Source organism: Phycodurus eques, chromosome 8, assembly GCF_024500275.1.
Source record: "Phycodurus eques isolate BA_2022a chromosome 8, UOR_Pequ_1.1, whole genome shotgun sequence".
NCBI lineage: Eukaryota > Metazoa > Chordata > Actinopteri > Syngnathiformes > Syngnathidae > Phycodurus > Phycodurus eques.
This window is the reverse complement of record NC_084532.1, coordinates 16,995,971-17,017,870: the sequence shown is the minus strand read 5'-3', so window position 1 is coordinate 17,017,870 and position 21,900 is coordinate 16,995,971. Positions and strand designations below refer to the sequence as shown.

Below are 21,900 nucleotides of genomic sequence, written 5' to 3'. Positions count from 1 at the left end.
CATATATATATATATAAGAATTAAACATAAAACATATTTTCCATTTCCCTTGAATAACTATGCAGACAAATCAACTAAAGTCATACGAATTAGTTAAAAGCTTCTTAATACTTTTAGAAAGCAGGTGCCTGCCCCAGCTCAATTTTCTTTTTTTAATAATGAAGGGGGATCAAGCACAAGTTGTTACAGAAAGCAAACAATCACCTAGTGTGTGTACACAAAACACATATATTGCAAATGTACATTAAAAATAACATGATGCGAAATAGACAACATCGGGGTTCAATCCCCGGCCTCGCCTGTGTGGAGTTTGCATGTTCTCCCGTGCCTGCGTGGGTTTTCTCCAGGCACTGCGGTTTCCGCCCCCATCCCACAAACCTGCGTGGTTGGTTAATTGACACCAAATTTCCCATAGGTGTGAATGCGTTTGCGAATGGTTGTTTGTATGTGCCCTGCGATTGGCTGGCAACCAGTTCAGTACCCCGCCTCCTGCCCGATGGTAGCTGGGATAGGCTCCAGCACGCCCGCGACCCTTGTGAGGAGAAGCGGCTCAGAAAATCGATGGATGGATGGATAAATAGACAACATCTCAATGTGTGGTACTCGGGCTTCCTGTAGCGGTATGCAAAATGTTCAATGTGCATAATGTTAGAGATCATTTTTTCCCCCCCTAATCCTAATCCAATACTCCTAATCCTAATCCAATACAGTACATTTGTTGAGTACAATTCAGTTATATTTAACTTTTAAGTAAAATATAGTTGCAGTGAATCTTTTAGAACTGTTTGTTTTCAAATGTGTTTACTGTGTATCTGTTAACTGTGCGTATGTTACAGCATCTTACATTAATATTACATAAAGCCCCTGCTTCATTTTTGAACACTTGGGCTTTCTACACAACTGTATTTTAATGTGAGTCATGATAGTGATACTTGTGGGAATATATTAAAAATGCAATTGAAGTGACAGCCTGTAAGGAAACGGTTCCTTTAAAAAAATAATAATAATAATACATTCCTCTAAATCGTTAAGTATCGTCTTGAAAAACATTTGGACCCGCGTAACAAAGACAATGCCAAACGTTAACGTCACACGTACAGATGAAAGAAATGAAACACGTACGACTGAGATCAGCACGCCTGAGGTGATCAGGAATGATATTCGTCAAATCGTAAGAAAACTCAAACGTGACGACAGTCCAAAAGCGGCTTTCGTGCTCCGGCCTTGACAACTTCAAGGTAAGATGCTTTGAGATACATTGCACCGATATGTGACGGTATTTTTGATATAATATTGCTTTAGCCAAGTACAGCGTCAGGAAACACAACACAACAGCAACGCTTGTCCGTTGATAAACAACGGGTCGTGTCTTAAGTACGACTTGGAATTAAACAATGCCAAAATGCAAAATAAATCAATATTACCGTTAAGTAGGGCATTTTTGTTGTTGTTAAAAGTAGAGCTAAACTTCAGGTTGCGAGTTTATTACTGCGGATAGCAGAGTTAAAGAGGCGGGTTTTTTTTTTTACCTCAAAAATCGTACAATTTATATCTGTAATGGAACGACATAGTCCTCAGTTGCCCAAACCACACACATACTTAAAATAACAAAGATGGGCTAAGTCCTGACCTTATTCGTGTACATATGAAGCGTCTTGCCATGTTCTTATGCCCCCTGACATCTCTCATGGTGTCACTGATTGTGCCCAAGGCAAACTACATAACTATGTGTACAGTGGATGTTTGCTATGAAAAAAGCTAATTTGCAACTACGATTATCTTTAAGAAATGATAACACCAGAGACCAACACACTATGTATTGTTTGCAACTTTTCACATTAATTGCTACTTTTTACATTAAATGTCTAAACCATTGCTGTAGGGCCTAATGGTACTTCTGGGTTTTTATTATTTAGCTAACAGCTGCTATACATTAGCTCACTCTATATGGAGGTTATTTTCGCTTTGAAAGAAAACTAAATGGAGAAAACTAGAGTTCGCATTATGTCTACAATTAGCTTCAACTAAATGTTAATATATATTGCAAGGCAGTATGTTATATTGTTTGCTACTTTTTCAATAAACGTAAACTATTGCTGTCAGGGCCTTAGGGTAGTTTTATGTTTTGATTATGGAGCTAAAAGCTAGCATACATTACCTTACATTGTGTTGTACTTTACTGAATAGCAAGGTTGTGGAACATATTTTGTGCAGGTAATTTTTTAATTTATTATTATTATTATTTTTAACTGCAGTATTTGCAGGGGTGAGGGACCGAGCCCTGCTATGCAAAGCAAAACAATGCAAGTAATTGATGCCGACTAAAAATATTTATATATTTATAATGTTTCAACTTTAAATACACCACAAACCTCCCCGACATACAGCTTGTCTCAGTCGACATGTATCACACAGTACTTCCTGGACACTAACAAAGTAGCTAAATATTGTACTCGAGTAAGAGTACTGTTTCTTTAGAATAATGTGACTGAAGTAAAAGTAAAAAGTAGTCCTCCAAATATTTACTTGCGTAAGAGTAAGAAAGTACTCAGTGAAAAAACTACTCAAGTAAAAAGTGGTGAGTAACTTATAAAAAATAAATAAATAAATAAATAATAATAATAATATATGTGAGTCCACACACACACACACACCCTGCCACCATTTAAATTTTTAAGTGCCCAGAAACCAACACATGCATTGGGCCCTACAGAAACATTATTTGCTTTATTCACTTAAATGACTGGAGAAGCTGTTTGCAGAACAGACTTAATGATTGTGTGTGTGTGTGTGTGTGTGTGTGTGGGTGTATGTATGTGCGCTCGCGCACCCCCATGAGAGGGAGAGATTGCAGCATGACAGAGCCCCAAAAAGCATGTTTTACAGTGATTTGTGACCATACAATAGGGCTAATGTTGCCAGATGCACTGCCAAAACAACAACAGAAACATGTGCAACTTACCGCATGATGTTTTCTCAAGTTAGATGAGGGCTGAACTTTCCGTGTTTGGGCAGAGGCTAGGCTGAAAGCTGTGGTTTTTCTGAGTCTGTAAAGTAAACACTCGCACGGCTGTGAGTGGGTTAGTTAGACCAGACCATGTCGTTGATTGACTTCGAGACTGTTTTGTGATTAAATAAACTTGACTTGATGCAGTAATCTGGAGTAATACAGCCTATAGGATGCTAAACCAACAAGACATTAAACCTTTAGTATAATGTCTAACTTAAGACACCTCAAATTGCAAGACGACAATAAATTGTGATCAGTCTGCAGTGCACCATAGAAACTAGCCCCTAGTGGAGCATCTGGTCAGTTGAGGAAGGATGTCAATGACTGAAAGTAACCTCAGTATATGGCACGTCAGCAGCCTCCGTAGCCAATAGCAGTTCAGCGCGTGCGCATCTGTGCACTCAGTTCGGCTGTCAGGTGATGCTGTGCTGCGGTGGCTCTGTGGCTTCTCTCAAAGCAATTGGCTGAGACTGATAAATACATGATGGCTGACATCAAGTGAGCGTGAGTTAGATGAGATAACATTTGCTTTGAAATAAGACGTCATGGAAAGAAAACGTCTTGCTTTCATATTCTTTTGAATACATTTGGTATGCCTCTACAGTGCATACATGGTTATCTGCCAGTTGAATGAAAACCAATAGGGGTCAGCTATACATTCCAACCCTGTTACTCCATCTCAGAGACAGGCATGTTCACAATGGGCTATTAAATGTCACTCTTGTACTAGGATGCCCTGAGAATCTGGTTTGTCTTCCTGTAGTCATCTTCACCAAGTTGGGGTGTTTGTTAAAGTGTCTAGTATGCCATAAGGAAGTACATAAGAGAGACTGAAGCTGACAAGTTATACAGTAGACATACTGTATACAGGTACAGTATATATTAAATTTTTGGTCGGGGGTGTAAACAGTGCCATTTATGATGATGAACTCTCTCATCATGATAACGTTTTCCATTTTTAGGCGTAAAGAACATAAGTGAACCCAATATAACCGGCTTATTCAGAGGCTGGCTTTACTTATTTTAAGTAAATCCTTCTTATACTCGTTCACATGAAGGCAACGTTATTTGGTCACTGCAAAACTGTTCAGCAACCTGTTTGTCTACGGATTATTGTCATTCAGCCAGGTATTCAGGCAGCAAAGCTCTTATGTAGTGGCTGTTCCATTACACTTATTTTACAAAACTCAGTGACCTGTGTGTTCACATCAGTTTACCAAAGCGACAGATCTTAACACTGCACATACAGGAATTTAGGAATTCTTCAAACTCATCAGGTAAATTGGCTTTTATTTAACAATCATGCTTATTTATCTTGTTGAAGTTAAGTTCCTATTGGTGCGCCCATATTTCTCATGACAAAACTGTATTAGTATATAGCCATATAGTGTAACGTGAAATGAATGTAGCTGCAGATGAATATTTGTTTTTCATTTGTTTTCATTTGTCAATGAAAAGCATCGTTTTATCCAAAACAGCACAAAGGTTTGCTGTTTTTGTTTTAAAAAAAATAAAAATAAATAAAATTTGCTTTTCATTTTGGCCAAGTGGCTTCTTATGTTAGTGAACATTAAATTAATGTCAATAATTAATTTAATATAAATGCATCTAATGCATTAATTAAAACATGCTGATTAATTTAATGTGAAGTACAACATATGAACTGATGAAGTTGTGCAAGTTGCTTTTGTGCAAGTTGCTTTTGAGCTGGGTTTACAGGACATGACAGTCCAATACTGTGTAAAAAAACAATTTGACCTGTAGTAACCGTAGCCAGCATAACTGTAGCATGTTGATTGGCTGTGTGTGTGTGTGCGTGTGCGTGTGTGTGTGTGTGTGTGTGTGTCTGCAGGGAATGTGTATCATTCATTAGAGGTTGTGTGCGTGTGTTGGGGGGGGTTGCACTTTTTGCAGCAACTTCCCCTTGCTTGATTCATTTAGCTTGCATGACCTTATATGGAAGATGAGTCTTGTGGGGTGAGGAATTCCGTCCAATCAGATTGCTTTGTGATGGGGGAAGTGCGGGAGTGTGTGGAAGGAAGCTGCAGACCCAGTAGGGTGGGGTTTTTCTGGGGGAGGGACCAACCAAGCCGGCTGCTGTTTGAAAATGAATGATCGGCTACTCATGTTGTAGTCGTAGACACACTAGGAGACAACATTTTACATACATACAAACTGAATAAGGTTAAAGGAGCTTGATTTTACACCAAAACCTCAACCAGGGCAAGAATCCATTTACAGCAATGCAATGTGAGTATTTCATTCAATTCTGCAGTTTTATTTCATGCAAATAGGATGGCTTTATCCTTTTACTTTCAGTAATAGCTTTCACATGCAAGCCTTTTCTGTGGCAAAAATACATCTTTGCGGCTGTTGCATGGAGGATCGTGTTTTCTTTCCCCCCCACTGTGGGATCCTTAATTTTAATTTCAAACAGAACATGCAGTCATCTTTTTATTCAACCTGATGGGAATTTGTGTGGCTTTGATGTTGAATATTCTGTATTAAATATTGACTATCTTAACGGAATGGGACGATCATTCTGTCAATGACACGTGGTGATCTGGTCAAGTGCAGCAAGGGTGTAACCCACCCAGCACTTGTTGTCAATTCAAATTAGTCCCTGTTAACAACGACACCAACGAGATGGCGTGTTTAAGGTCTCCAAAAAGGCAGTAATGTGGTCATACGTCAAGGGAGGATGATGAGGGTCTTGTCAAGTCTCAAACTGCTGCTCTGGGTGCTTTTCAAGAGGGAGCAGCTGGTGAAGGGTTTACATCATTCTTAGGGCTGATCAACAAAAACATATTTCTTCACAGTGTTTATTTAAAGGACAACCGAGACAGAAAAGAGGATCTGGCACAAACAGAGAGACATTCATTCATTTTATCTCTAATCTTGAATATTTTGATGACAACCGAGCTGAATTTACAGCCGCACAGTAATTTCATCCAGGGTTGGATTTGAGGAAAACAGCTTGGGTTGTGATCAGTTCTAGCAGAATGTTGTTTTGTTCAGTATGTTACTCCCAACCGTTGCAGGAATTGAACGGATGTTTCTCAGCACAACTGCTCTACTTTCATAATCCGCTCATGATTGCTCGAATGCAGTTGGACTCATGTCACTGTCAGTTTGAGAACTCATCTGATTATCCATTCATGACGAACGATCAAACAAAATAAGGAATTACAAACATCAGTGACCTGTTTTGAGAAGTTGAAATGGAGAAGAGGCCCACATTTTATCCGGTTGATGTTTCCAGTAAACTGTTGCATGATAAAGTAGCTTTGGTCATGTCTATATGATAACTAGATTATATTTAGGAAAGGCTTTTGACTCAGATTACTATGTCAATTGAATATTTTCACTGACAGAAGCTCAAGAGGTGATAATGAGCTGTCTCGCAACCAAATGTACACAACACATGGTGTTGATAGAAAATATTTACCATTTCATGTGACAGACATACATGGATATCAGAGTCATGACAAAACCACAATAGCACCCTCGACCCAATCTCCCTTTTCAAATGTTGCCGAACAATACGTCCGCTATGGAAAACAAAGAGTTTTACATCTGCTTTGCGTATGTGTGTAGTATTGTCCCCCTTGACCCATAGAGCATCAAGAGTGGGCAGAAGGATGGCTGGCTGCTTGTCTGTCACATGACTAATGTAGAATTGCCATGTGATGTGATTGCTCTCTGCTCTCTGCTCTCTGACCCTTCTGCAATCACGTGAACTCAGCTGTCCTGACAGGCCAGTCAGAACTGGGCTACAGGTCACATAAAGCAGACAAGGCCTCTGGTATACGCTTTAACTCACACAACTGCTAAACAGACCAGCAGAAGACCAATGTTATCATTTACTGAAAAGCGCAGGAGTCCGGGCAACAATCCTGGGCTGAAAACGACTTTGAAGGAGTATTGGTTTCTTGTGTCACGGTGGGTCATATGTTGGTCTTTACATCAGTGGAACAGAAGCCCACCATGCATATTAATTGTCAATCGCACCATTTGTCTGCATTCTGAAAGCTGATGAGCTGTGTTATAGTAACTTTATTCTTCAAATAACACTGTAGTAATTTTATTTTTATGTGACAGGATGTCATGCTCTACTTGGGTCACTGGAGAGATGTTATCAGATAGTGGTTTGCACTTGACTCAACAATGAACCAACATAATGATGGGGCTTGTGTTCATGTAAGTGACGTACAGTGCTTGTTGTTTGCCTCCTGCTCTTTCAGTGACGGTGTGTGAGCCCAATGTTATGTCTGAGACTGGTGTGCTTCAGCAGCCTCACTCCGTTGCCTTCACCGAGTCCGGCAACAATTCAGCACCCATTGATCACATTTTGGATATGGTCAAGTATGTACACTCACACCACAACACCTTGATCACAAGGTCTTTTTTACTTTTTCACAGTTGATTTCAATGCGAAGGACACTGTAATCACAAAACAATGAGCAATTTAGGGTCGCTGTAATTTGAAGTTTTTCTTTAATGCTGGATATTTTTAGTTTACTCCTTTAAAAATAAATAAATGTCTATACTGTTCTTTAAGTAAAAAGCATATTTGCTTGCAGTGCTACATGCATAAGTAAGGATCCTTTCACAAAAAGCCTTGGATAGTGGATACTAAAGTTGAAATTTTGTTGTTTCTCTACAAAGTATATTTAATTTTGTCTTGACTCAATGTGGGTATGCAGTAATCAATTTCACTATGCATATTACCAAGTCAGAGCCATGTTCTTCGCTGTCTTCCCTGACACTTGAAGTATCAGATGCTAGCACAGCAATTTTACAGATTTTTAGATCAAAATCAAGAAGATTTTAAAACATAAAACAAACTCCAATTACAATGAAGTTAGGGGTGGATGTCCATTAAAGCAATTGCATGCAAGTTAATGAACTACAAATGTAAAATATGTAATTTTTACACTGGAAAAAAATTAGTTGGTTTGTTTGCAAATATTCACTCATTTTGAATTTGAACTATGGACTATGTTCCAAAAAGCTGGGACTTGGTTAATAAAGGAACATCTTTGAAAGGCTCAGTCTGTCACGAGCAAGAATGGGGTTACTTTTACCACTTTGTAAACAACCTGCGTGAGCAAATAGTCCCAATAGTTTTAAGAACGGTTCTCAACATGCAATTGTAAGGCGTTTAGGGATTTCATCTCTTACAGTGCTGCATAATATCATTAAAAGATTTAGAGAATCTGAAGAAAGCTTTACAAATAAGCAGCACAGCCGAAAACCCAGGTTGACTGCCCATGACCTTCCAGCCTTACTGCAAAGTGTACAGTACTACAAAGTACTGCAAAAGATAGAATATATTTATGTGTGTGCTCAGGAACACTCTGGAAAACCATTGTTAGTTTCTACTGTTTATCACTATATCTAGGGCAAGTTCAAACTCATATTTCAACAACACCAAACAGAGAAACGAAAGGCAGGCAAATTCTCTAGGCCCAAGCTCACCTGAGATGGACTGACTCAAAGTGGAATCGTGTGCTGTGGTCTGACAAGTCTACATTTTAGACATCAGCACATGCAAACTCAAAAGACAGCTTCTACTGTATAATGATATGTCAGTGTGTAACTTGTACATATGTGAAGCTTTGAGCAACATACAGTATGTTGCCACACAAGGGTTCTTATGCAAGTATGGAAGTGTATGGAATTTTATGTCATACATTTCCAGGTCTGGAAAAGTAATGAAAATGGAAACTATTGTATGGAAAAAAATATTCATGTTTCCAAGGCTGTTGCAAACAGCTCTAATTTCTAAAACTATTAACATCTAAATGTGTGTGTGTATATATATATATATATGTATATATATATATGTGTGTGTGTGTCTGTGTGTGTGTGTGTGTGTGTGTGTGTATATATATATATATATATATGTGTGTATATATATATATACACATGTATTTAGTATTTTTAAGGCGTTTGAAAGCGCAGCTAGGTTTGTGTGAGAACACATGGTATTATACCATTGTTTTGGTGAATACTCAATTCTGATTGGCTCAGAAAATTCCTTCGGCGTACGTTATCGGCTGATAATGTACACTCTTTGAATGTCTCAGGTAGTTCCTGTCAAAACATCATTACATTGTTCTGATAAGTAAATGTAAAGTACTTTGAGGACAGAAATTAGAAATTTTAAAACAATAATGAGTGATTTAATCATTTACTTTATTTGGTGATTACAACACCTTTGACTGGGATGCTGCTGAGGAATTGAGGGGAAAATGAAGAGAAAGAAGCATCCCGGAGAGTTAACTCCGTAAGATTTCAATCAACTCACAGACGAGAAGGATGAAAAGAAAAGAAAACAATAAAATGGGCCATTAAAACCCTGAGAGACTTCCTGGCACAAAAACTGACATATATGAACTTAACCGTTGATGTTTTGAATGATGCCCTGTGACAATTTTATATCACCGTACAGTCAAAGAAGACTGACACAGAGTACAGCTTTGTCAGCCTGAGAGCTTGCATCAACAGTCACATATAAATATACAGAATATATGTGTAATAATAAAAAGTGATTTTATCGTCATACCTGTGGTCATTTATCATTGTCAAAATCTATTTGCTGAAGAGCGTTTACATTTCCTTAGAAAGTTATGGGATTGGAATGATTCTTGATATTCAAGCCCTCAAGCGTTGCAGGGGAAAAGAAATTGTTTTAGTAAACATTTCAATTTTCATTCATTCATTCATTTTCCAAACGGTTTATCCTCACCAGGGTCGCGGGCGTGCTGGAGCCTATCCCAGCTATCTTTTGGGCGAGAGGCGGAGTACACCCTGAACTGGTCGCCAGCCAATCGCAGGACACATATAAACAAACAACCATTCACACTCAGATTCACACCTACGGGCAATTTAGAGTCTTCAATTAACCTACCGTGCATGTTTTTGGGATGTGGGAGGAAACCGGAGTACCCGGGGAGAACATGCAAACTCCACACAGGCGAGGCCGGATTTGAACCCGGGTCCTCAGAACTGTGAGGCGGATGTGCTATTCAGTCATACACAGTGCCACCACTTTCAATTTTGACTGAGGAAAAAAAAACAAAAAAAACATCTATTTGCTAAAAATGTCACAAATTATTTTAATTTTTTTAAAATTGGAACTTACAGTCTGGAAAAAGTACAGAATTTTTAAATCTATGTGTAGAAACCCTGCACACAGGCAACATCGTTTTCAGGGATGTCTAGATCATCAAGCAATGTTCTGTACATGTGTCGTGACAGTGTACCTTCATAGTAATTCAATGTGGGTATGAGACTGGCCTGTTTAGCTCTGTCTCCCATTGAAAATGTGATGTATTATGATGCACGATATATGACAACGGAGACCCGCCACTGTGGAGCAACTGAAGCCATACACTAGCAAACCTTCAGCAATTTGTGTCCTCAGTTGCTCAATCTTGTTTCGGAAAGGTAATGTAAAACAATGCTAAACGTGCCCATCTCAGCTTTTTTGATTGTGTTGCAGGCATCAAATAAAAAATACTGGAATATTTGCAATTCACTTATCAGTTTGACCATTAATTAGCTTGTCCTTGTAGAACACTGAATATAAGATTCAAAACGTTTTGCAAATCAATATTTTTTTATTGTACATTTTACACAGCATCCCAAATTAATACAAATGAGAGTTTGGAAGATGAGCACCATCTCCAATGGAACTGGAACCTTTTCAGAAAGATTTCTCAACGAACTTCCATTTGCTTAATAATTGATAATTGAGCAATGTCCTAATTGACAGCAATAGATTTGTTTTTAAAATTAAAACATGTACCTCTTAAGACTTGTATGTAAAGGGCCTGATTCACAGCACAGCCAATTAGGCCAATAGTGCTTTTGCTGTTGAGTCCAACTCATCAGGTTTCTGTCTCTGGATTTCCTCAAGAATGTGGCAGCTCAGCTATGGACGTCAACCTCCAGTTTGATAACATGTTTTTCCTGTTCCTTTGCCTCAGTGAGTCCTCAGAGGAAGAACCCACAGTGGAAAGAGAAGAGGAGACTGCTGCCCCCGATGCGGTCACCGGCAACCTGGAGGTCTCCAATGAACACACCTTGCACACACACACAGGTGATACAGAACACACACAGTGCTGATAAGAACACAGTTTACATTTGCTTTCCCCCACAATTTGACTGTTTGCGTGGATGGTGTTGCTGGTTCACGGTCACATAGAATATACACAAAACTGAGCCATAGCTGCATGTTGGAGCCACTTTGGTGAACTCTGCAGGCATTTGATCTCTTTTCCTGAGGAAATAATGTCTGCTTCCTTCCCACTATCATCCATTTTGACACCCTTTCCTGGCTTTGTACAGAGGGAAAAAGTGTTATGAAACATCTTTATAGTATATATTGTCAATTTGTAGTGAAAAATTACAAACGAAGGATAAAACTCACTCGGGGCCTGCCTACATCTATCAGGAGTTGTTCAGGGTGGCATCTTAAAAAAATTATTTGCCCGTTCTCGCTGTTGCACCTACCAATAAGCAGCTGTTTGAGGCCATAAATTTGCTATCAGTTACTTCCTATGTGCACAGGTGATGCCACAGCAGTAACGTGAGTACTGTACATCATGTTGCTAGTTTAATCAGTTTTATTAAAAATCACAAGATGGAATTTGAGGCCTTCCTTTTCTAATCGAATTTTACTCCCTGATTAATTTTTTTCTCCCTCCCTCTCCTGAGAAGAGCAAAACAGCCTCTATGGTTTTATACTGAACCAAATATCAGATCGATTTAAGTTAATTAAGCCAATGTGAAATACAATTTCATGTGCTGCATTAGAGTGTTAGAGAGCTCTTGCCAAGCAATTTAAATTTGTATTGTCTATTTTCTTTGTCTTTTTTAGCTTATTCCACACACAGTGCAAAATACAGTGTTTGGTTCTTAATAACTCTTTATATATCTCCATGTCTTCCAGTAAATGTGCAGCGCCCAGACTCTCTGTCAGTGCCAACAGCAGCACCAGAGTCCAGCCTGTGGACGAGTCAGCCCGATGGGGAAGTGAAGCTCCGAATGGAGGCCTCCGGCCTGGCTGCGGAGACCCCTTTGACGGTCCATCAGCTCTTCACGTCATCTGTGAGGAATTTTGGCAAGTATACTGCTGTGAGCTGGAAAGAAGGCGAGCAGAAGAAGAGCTTGAACTACAAGGAGTACTATATGACCTGTCGCACAGCAGCCAAGAGCTTCCTAAAGGTTAGTGATTAAAGATGCTGACAAATATTGCTTCGTCATTGGGCCGGGTGGCAAAATAAGCTCTTTTGTTGCTGTATGAACAAAACTGTTCGTTGATGAGGTTTTCCAGTTTAGCCAGTGGACTTCAGCCCATTAAATGTTGGGTTTTCGCAGTGATGCTGTGGATAATCTTCAAATGTATCTGATCTTTATGTGAATAGTTCAGTCTCTGCCTGATTTGTTCCTTACAAATAATCATTTGTAAGGAACAGTCTACTGTGGCATTTTTGCACATTAGTCTCAAACACACCACACAACTATTCAGTCTTGTTTTAAAAAGGCGTCTAAATGTCATTTGGCAGCGGACTTGAAAAGTCAGGTCGATGTGGGAAACACAGCAACACAGCCTGAAGACGTCTGACTGAATCACAAGCCACCCTGTGTGGAAGCCTCACTTTTCAGTTAATGCAAGACACCGTGTGCTAGTAATTATTATTGTACACACAGCGTCACACACGTGCTTATACAGAAATATTTCTATGCTTGTCAATGTGCGCTGAAGTCAAGTGGCAGTAAGGTGACTGGAGTCTCCAGGGTCAAGTTGCACACTTCACACATCTTTTGTTTGTCATGAGCAACCACTGATATCATAATTCCTCTGCTTGTTGTTGCTCAAAAGCTAATAGTAGTTCAAACTTGCTATCAGGTTTCATTGAATTATTTGTTTACAGGGACAAATAATAGGACAAGACAATAAGTCTTAATTATGAAAACATACCAGGGATAGGAAATAATAATAGATTAGCATGTGTAATTGATTTATTGAATGACTGTTTGAGTAATATCAGAAATTGATTGGATTAATAACATCAGGAAGCAGCAGGCAACAGTTTGGGGTGAAGCAGAGACACCATTGGTTTAGTCTCAACTAGTTTGCAGATAGTACCATCTGCTTGAATATTAAAACAACAACAGCATTTGTTTGTTAATTTCCCCCATGGTCACTCAAGGAAATTAAGTCAAAATACCAATGCCTAGTTTATACACAACCCATTGAGGAAAAGGGTTCATATTTATATACTAACAGCCTTTCATGATGAAGTACATTGTTAGAGCTTAAAATGGACAGTATATGAAATTAATGAAGACTAAATGTCACTCTCGTTTGTATGTCCACTTAATATGTTTGCCTCCCTGCAGCTTGGGTTGGAGCGTTACCATGGCGTCGGTATCCTGGGTTTTAACTCTGTCGAGTGGTTCATCACTGACATTGGAGCCATTTTGGCAGGGTGAGTTGTGTATATTTATCACAGCTGGCTGTGATGGTTCCCTCACTGATCAATATTAGACCTTCGATCTCAACTTTGAGCTATAGTCCTCTTTGTCTATCTTATTGACAACTATTATCTAATAAAAAGCTTCTGTGGTTACAAGATGGTTACAAGTGTTAAGGCGGAACAGAAGCTTAAGCATTTAGCCACACTTCCTCCAGCAGTATGTGGTGAAACACGAGGAATTCCACTTCATCACAGAGAGCCAAAAACCTGTAGCTAAATAAGAACATGACTCATTGATTGGTCAAGGCCAGTTTTATGGCAATGGAGCAGATTATTAAAGACCTATTCACTATTTCACAGAACACACAGAAGGCTTATTCGGAAGCTAACTGTACCTTGCAGTCTCTGGTGGGTCAGCTGGATCCTAGCTGACTTTGAGGATGAGCTGTCCATTCAGGGCTGGTTGTCAGCAAATTACTCGCCACAGAGATACAAACAACTATTTACGCACACATTCACACCTATGGACAGTTTAGAGTTGCATGTTTATGGGATGTGGGCAGAAGCCGGAATACCCGGAGAAAATTCGCACAAGCAGAGGGAAACCATGAAAACTCGACACAGGAGGGCCTTGTTACCCTTACCCTCCCTGATTACAAATAATTGCAAGCAAACAGGTAAATGTTCAACCCTTGTGTGTTTCAGTGGCTTCGCTGTGGGCATCTACACAACCAACTCCCCAGAGGCATGCCAGTATGTAGCAGACAACAGCAAGGCCAATGTCATTGTGGTGGAAAACCATAAGCAGCTGCAGAAGATCCTTCAGATGCAAGACAATCTGTCACACTTGAAAGCCATTGTGCAGTACAAGGGTGCACTGAAAGAGAAGAGACCAAATCTATACAGTGTAAGTAAACAAAGATGGAGGATATTTGTTGTGGCTAGAAGGAGCAGTACATTGAGCATTGTCTCATCATACAGTGGGCTGAGTTCATGGAGCTGGGACGTGACGAGCCCGATGCGTTGCTTGATGAGGTCATCGCTAGCCAGAAGCCTAATCAGTGCTGCACGCTCATCTACACCTCAGGAACCACAGGCCAGCCTAAAGGAGTCATGCTCAGCCATGACAATGTAAGCGCCATCTGATTCACATGTGCCCGACTGATTCTTTTTAGCGAACTTCAAGAGCTGATCGCCTCAGGCTCTTTAAAATTCACCTAAAGTTTTAATTCCAAGTTTACATATAATGGGTATAGTGGTACCAGTGTCCCTTGAGTGTACGCCTATTCGTATAGCGATAGTTCACATACTTGTGTATACACCTAGGGAAATATGTTCGCTCAGTTGTATGATTGGTACAAATTAACAAAGTATGTTTATTTTTTACTTTTGGAATACTGATCACGGATGTATTAACTAAAAGTACACAAGTATGCTTGGTTTATCCTGACCGAAAAATCTATTTGGCACAAAATAGTATTGCTATGACAGATATTTCATATATTATCCCCAAGACTAAACTACTACTATAAGCATTTAGATATGTAAGCTAGTTTGTAAAAGGCAGCACTACCTTCAAGCTGTCAATATGTCCGGGAAAAAAAATAGATGCAAATCCCCTGCACAGCCTAAATGAGTGCGCCACAGAACAGAAAACCTTGAGTTTCCTTTCAGAAGAAGTATCATGTCAATAATATCTTGGCATACAATATTTAGAAATACTCTCACAAATGTAGGACATTGATTGTAAATGCAATTTGTCAATGTCAACTTTTTTTTTTCCCCCTAACAAATTGAAATTTTGTTATTGGTTGCAAATATAAGTTACACACAATGGAAGTAAAAGCTGAATTACTGTATAAATAAAGAAAACATAACTACAAGAATTCAGTCTTATCATTTAAAAAAGTAATTGAAGAAAATTCTGAAAACTGCCTGAGTGCACAGCGAAATGGATACTGATTACTTTTCAAAGTGGGTGTACTTATAGATGTTGAACACTGAATGCTAAATGTATATTTTTGTTTGTTTAACCTGAATATACTTGATATACTTAAACATGTCTGTATTGGACAGCACAAGCCTATTAGTGTACTTTTGTAGAGTGTACTAAAAGTAAACCATTTTAACTATTTTGGGCTTCAAATTGGTATAAACAGGACATTTGAGTAAACCGAGACGTTACAAATTTATAAAAAAAAAAAAAAGGGGTAAAACTTTGAAAAAATTATGACTATAGTAATGTATTTGGTCATGTTTTTTTTATTGTCTAAAAGGTATGACACAATAAGGCTCAATGGCTCTCTGTCATGTTGCTCATCATGTACTACTATTTATCCTTGCCTCCTTCACCCTCAGCTGACCTGGAATGCGCTCTCCACCAGCCGGCACGTGCGCCTGACGGTCGCCACGGAGTCCCAGGAGGTGGTGGTCAGCTACCTCCCCCTCAGCCACATCGCCGCTCAGATGGTGGACATCTGGGTCACCATGAGGGTGGGCGGAGTTACGCACTTTGCTGACCCAGATGCGCTTAAGGTGAGTCGCGTTTGCACGTGCCCGCCGGCGAACCCAGCGCCTGTCATTTGTGTGTTGTTGTTGTGGTGTTATCAGGGCTCTCTGGTGAACACCTTGAAGGAGGTGCGGCCCACAGCCTTCATGGGGGTGCCGCGTGTCTGGGAGAAGATGCAAGAGAAGATGAAGGCCACCGGCGCCAAGTCATCCACCGTTCGCCGCAAAGTTGCCGCCTGGGCTAAAGACGTGGGTCTGCAGACCAATTTGAGCAAGATGAATCAGTATGTGCACACGTTGCATCTCAAGGCTCCTTCCTAAAGTCTTATATCTGACTTTTTGTCGTGATCCAGCAGCTGTTTGATGCTACGTTTTGTTTTGAAGAACCACAGCAGCGGACCACACACCGTTGAGCTACCAAATAGCCAAGAAGCTTGTGTTCAAGAAGGTGCGCAAGGCTCTGGGCCTGGACCGCTGCTACAGGTGCTACACGGGTGCTGCCCCCATTACCCGGGACACGCTGGAGTTCTTCCTCAGCCTGGACATTCCACTGTACGAGCTGTACGGCATGAGCGAGAGCACCGGACCTCACACCGTCTCCCTCCCGAATGCCTTTAGGATCACCAGGTATTTGCTGTTTGCTTGAATCAAGCAGAGATTTTGATATGTTCCTGATGTGGCTCACTAGGTTGTTGTTGTGAGTGATTGTACACTATATAATACCAGTTTTTGTTATTTTATGTATTTCTGCAATACAGTGCTCTTTATTAAAAAGATGTAACAACAAAAAAGTGGTAGTTTGGGGGTGCTAGAATGGATAAATGGCATTTCATTTCAGTGGGGAAAATTGTTTTGTACAAATTGAGTTCTGAGCTTGATCAGGGAACAAATTAAACTTGTAAGTCAAAGTACTAGTTGAATTTGGAATCAGAAGTCATTGAAAATAGTGGCAAGCAAATATTTTACTGTACAACTATTGTCCACTTTATGTTGACAAAGGATTTGGTGGAAATAAATGCTTAATAATCCAGTTTAAGTGAAGAAAATTTGCCAATTTGAAAATGAAAAGAAATTCAAATAAAAAAATCAATTTAGCAAAAAACAACTACATGTATTTTGTTTTAAGATCAAATGATGTTGCAGGCTATATTTGGCCCCCTGGCCTTGAGTTTGACATCTGTGTTCCTTTGGGACTAATAATGACAGAGAGAATTAAGTGTCCCAACCTTTTTTTTTTTTTTTTTTTTTCTTCTGTCTTTTTTTGTCCCACAGCTGTGGCAAGGAGCTCCCGGGGTGCAAGACAAAGCTGCACAACCCAGACGATGACGGGAACGGCGAAATCTGCTTCTGGGGTCGCCACGTCTTCATGGGTTACCTCAACATGGCCGACAAGACCGGGGAAGCTCTGGATTCGGAGGGCTGGCTGCACTCTGGCGACCTGGGCAAACGCAACCGGAAGGGATTCCTCTTCATCACCGGGCGAATTAAAGGTGCGCTTGGAGAATGAGAAACCTGCGGCGCTCTGCGTGCTTGTTGCCTTTTATTATGAGTAACCACGTGCGGATTAGTCATGAGTCCCACTGAGCACCTGTGCACCTGTTTGGAACAGCTGTATACCGGACATTACCTTTTAACCAGTAATTAAATTATAAAGGGACTTTATGGACACCCCGTATAACAAATATTTAAACAGCCCTCACTGTGATCCAGTGCAGTTAAATACCACTGTAAACTACAACCAAAATCATATGAAATGATGCCTATCTCTTTGGTGTCAATCAAAAGTGAACCATATATTCTTTGTAAATGTTTCAATGTTTGTATTTGGGGCTCATGTGTACCTAGGAAAAGTGCCGTAAAGAGGGCTCCTTTTGTTATTTTAGAGTTAATCATCACAGCAGGGGGAGAGAACATCCCTCCCGTGCCAACCGAGGATGCAGTCAAGGAAGCCCTGCCGCTGATTAGCAACGCCATGCTGATAGGAGACAAGAGGAAGTTTCTGTCCATGCTGCTCACCGTTAAGGTATGACAAAACACTAGACTGTACGTGTCATCTTTTGCTCATGCAGGTAACATAAGAAAACACAAGGTAACGACTGGAGATGTAGAGTGTGCTTTATCTCAAAAGGCATCCCATCTCAGTTTAGATACGTCACAGGCTGTAACCACACACTGCCATCTGGTGGATGAATGCAACACGACATGACACTACCAAGGAATCAAATGTAATGAAAACGTGACAGTCAAATTCCAGAAACCAGGGCCCAGATCATTTATTTATTTTCTTTGTTTTTGTGACCCACTAAAGCAAATAATGCAACAAAGTACATAATGTTTCTTGATAAATGGATTAGAGCTTTCATTTTGGCAGAAATTCTGTACTGAAATGGGAATTTCTCTTCATCTGTTTTCACCAAATCCTTTTTGACAGAAACTGGAAAATAGTTATACAGTAAAATATTTGCTCGCCACCGTTTTCCATGACTTCTTGTTTCAAATTCAATTTGTTGTTAAAAAGATTTAAATCCAATGCAGTGGAATCTGTGTGAGGTAATCTACATTTACATATATGGTTTTCACAGTCATAACAGTTCTCTGAGGGAAACCATGAATGTGTTGACTAGTGAAGTCAATGAATTTGACATCCCTTCCTCATGTAGTTTTTTCACTAAAATATGATTTCCGATTTTAATAGATCCCTCCCGCCCCACGAAAGGAAATGACAATGACATTATTCAAAACCAGTCTGAATTTAAATTTTTTTTTTTTTTTGCCTTATTGGATTTCCTTTTTCTCCTGATAACAAACACTCATTGGGGGGGGGGACACAAACACATTTTTTCCCACCTAGCATTAACTTTCATCCAATTCCACAGAAATGATAGAAATACATTTTCTTTTCTTCCCAGAACTATTGACTATTAGTCAAGACATTTTGAATGTTCAGCAATTAACATGAATCGTCAAAATGCATGGTCCGGCGGGTCCATAGGTAAGAGGGAGAGTATTTTCTCATACAATATATGGAGTTGTACAGGTGACCTCTGCAAAATATTTGCGGTTTGAAAGAAGATACCCTAGGTCAGAGCTTTCTAACAATAAATCACTGCTTCCGCAGTGTTAAAAATGGGCAGTATGCATGTGACAATGTTCAGCGTCATTGTGAAAAAGATCCTCCTAATATATAGGCTCAGCAGGAATTAAAATTGCTCGTCACTTTTTTGAAAAATAGTCACCATAGAGGTCGGAAAAGTCACTAAATATACCGACCAAATTGCTAAGTTGGCAACACTGAGCGCATTTATTTATTTTAACTAGCTACTATCTGCTTGCAGCCGTGTCATCAGTGGAAGCAGGGCACATCAGCCAACTACAGAAGCAGGCAGAAAAATGTATTTTAAAAAAAAAGGAAAATCATCCTGACAAATAAACTTGAATCAATTGAGGCAATCAATGAATTGCCCAGCCCTAGTTGCAACTAACAAATTTCAAGAAATTATACAACCTAATTATACACCCAAATGAGTAGGCTAATATCCATGATTTCCCCTCCAGTGCCAGGTGAACGATGACGGTGCCCCGCTGGATGAGCTCACCCCAGATGCCGTGGAGCTCTGCAAGAAACTGGGGAGTAAGGCCACCCGCGTCTCCGAGCTGGCGGGCGGCCACGATCGCGCCGTAAACGCGGCCGTCCAGGAGGTCATCAACCGCGTCAACGAAAAAGCCGCCTCCAACGCTCAGCGCATCCAGAAGTGGCACATTCTGGAGCAGGACTTTTCCATCGTCGGAGGGGAGCTGGGTAAGTGGCGTCGACCTCGATGGGATGGTGCGGAAAGGGGGTCCTCTTTTTACGACGGGCCAAAGTCAGCTGGGTTAGGTTCCAGCTCACCTGCGACCTTAAATGGATTGATGGATATGAAGTTGTCTTCCTTTTTCGCAGGTCCTACCATGAAGCTGAAGCGGCCAGTCGTCTCCCAAATGTACAAAGAGCAGATTGACAACTTTTACAAAGAAGCGATATCCCCGACGACCCCCGACAATCCGCTGCCTACCAAATAGAAACGAGAGCTGCTCATTTCTCGCATTTATCCGTCTGCCCGTTAACCATTGTTCCCTGGTAATGTTTTATGATTGCCTTACGTCTGTGGATAAGAGGAAGCCATTGTAAATGAAATGAGAATGATTTTTGAAGACATTGTTCATAAGTTAAATTCAACTATTTATTTGTGTCACATCCAGATGTGAAGTAGCAGCGAAGAAAAGCTTGTTTGTGATGATCATTGATTGCAGTGTAATACTTGAGAAGGAAATACACTATCCCAGAAAATAGTTGAAAGTATGTTTGGAAAAACTGTTCAAGAAAAAAAAAAAAAAAAGTGTATTTTCAGTTTGAGTGGGTCAAATTCAGGAGGAGATTCATTTCAGGTAAAATGTCCAAAAATATTTTTTTTTACTTTTTAAGTTGTCTTAGCAGGCCTTCAAAGATTTAAAGAAAACCATTAATAGAGAAGTTGAAAAGGAAGTACCGCATTTAAATCGTGTCCAGATTCTACTCTGTTTAAAAACTTCATCCAAGCCATTATACAGTAGGTGAAACATTTTGGCTGCTGTAACTGTGCTGGTGGCTTGTGTGTTTGCACTGGTTATAGCCTTTTTAATGTGCGTGTTCACTTGCTGTGCTCTTATACGATACTGTTTTGTAAATATGCTTTATGCTTTAAACCAATATGTGGAAGGAAAATGAAACCATGTTGGAGTACAGTCAAATGATGTACATATCAGCTGCCTTTTGAGTTCTCTATCGAACCGTCGCTTATATCAAATGTTATGACGTGGCGGCCGCATGCATTTAGATTCCCAGATGTTTCCTACTTGAAAACAAAAGGCAAAGAACTGTAATATGAAGTCTTAAATGAAGAGAATATTGTAGGCCTTTGTAGCACTCCTGTGATTGTTGTGGGTTTGGGTCGCTCAAACTTTCTGAAGTTCAGGGTTTATTGTGGTTTAATTTATATCTCCTATGATTTTTGTTTTGTTTTTATGAGGGGATGGGGGACGTGAGTGAGGTTTCCTCCTATAAAGTCATAAGGTTGTTTATGTGTCACCGGAATTTGTGACTCATTCCGCTCATTTTAATGAAGGAAGCGTGCGGTTGGTCAACTAATTCAAAGCAAGCATCAAGCTGTGACCTTTCCTGCAAACTGGACTCAAAAGCTGCTCAGATGAGGAGTTAACTGGTTGATGAGTCACTGCTGCAAAAACGCAGCATGCAGGACAAAGCTCAATGTCAATTACCAGTTAATAAAAGTTGGACATCCTAATATCTTGTGTTGGGCTTATTTACGGGTTTACTGAGGACAGTATCGTAACAGCAGATATTTTTACCGTTTGTGTAGCTTAAGGTGCTAATGGACAGTATTGTTCAATCAATGTCACGTAGTTACGAGCTGAATGCCCCAAAAGTCGTACAAATTGGATTTCAATCAAACTTTTCTGGGAAAACTCTTAACTTGATGACGTCATGAGAGATGTCTGCAAATCTCATGAGATTTGGCGATGCTGTGCCCATCGCAGAACCTTGACAGCAGAGGAAATTGAGGACAACCATAGAACTGGAAACTGAATGTAGTGCAGCATGTGTCCCGTCTCCTCGGTACGGAATAAGGAATACAATTAAATAGCATTTAGAATGCCTTGAGAAAGTATTCAGTATTCTTGGAATTTTGTTCACATTTTGCCACCTTTCTAGCACAAACTTATACTATTTAGATTTGATCTGCTTGACCAACACAAAGTAGTTCGTACAATAATTGTAAAGTCAAATCAAACTGTGCATTTGTATTTGGGCCCCTTGCGTCAATACTTTGGAGAGCCACCTTTCGCTACAAT

At 39.9% G+C, this 21,900-nt stretch overlaps 1 protein-coding gene across 3 annotated transcripts; it reads left to right on the top strand.

Annotated features, from left to right (window-relative positions):
* Nucleotides 1-1,159: 1,159 nt before the first annotated feature.
* acsbg2 (acyl-CoA synthetase bubblegum family member 2) lies at nt 1,160-21,324 on the top strand. Of its 3 annotated transcripts, none has more exons than XM_061684188.1 (14): nt 1,160-1,238; nt 7,255-7,375; nt 11,008-11,120; nt 11,973-12,247; nt 13,427-13,515; nt 14,209-14,410; nt 14,485-14,634; nt 15,862-16,038; nt 16,114-16,295; nt 16,396-16,638; nt 17,284-17,501; nt 17,895-18,034; nt 19,567-19,810; nt 19,952-21,324. In XM_061684188.1, exons 2-14 carry the CDS (start codon nt 7,278-7,280, stop codon nt 20,068-20,070), a joined length of 2,250 nt encoding a protein of 749 aa, XP_061540172.1. In that variant the 5' UTR covers nt 1,160-1,238; nt 7,255-7,277; the 3' UTR covers nt 20,071-21,324. The 3 variants fall into 3 exon arrangements, with proteins under 3 accessions (XP_061540172.1, XP_061540173.1, XP_061540171.1); XM_061684189.1 differs by lacking the exon at nt 1,160-1,238 and adding an exon at nt 3,572-3,880; XM_061684187.1 differs by lacking the exon at nt 1,160-1,238 and adding an exon at nt 5,090-5,260.
* Nucleotides 21,325-21,900: the final 576 nt, after the last annotated feature.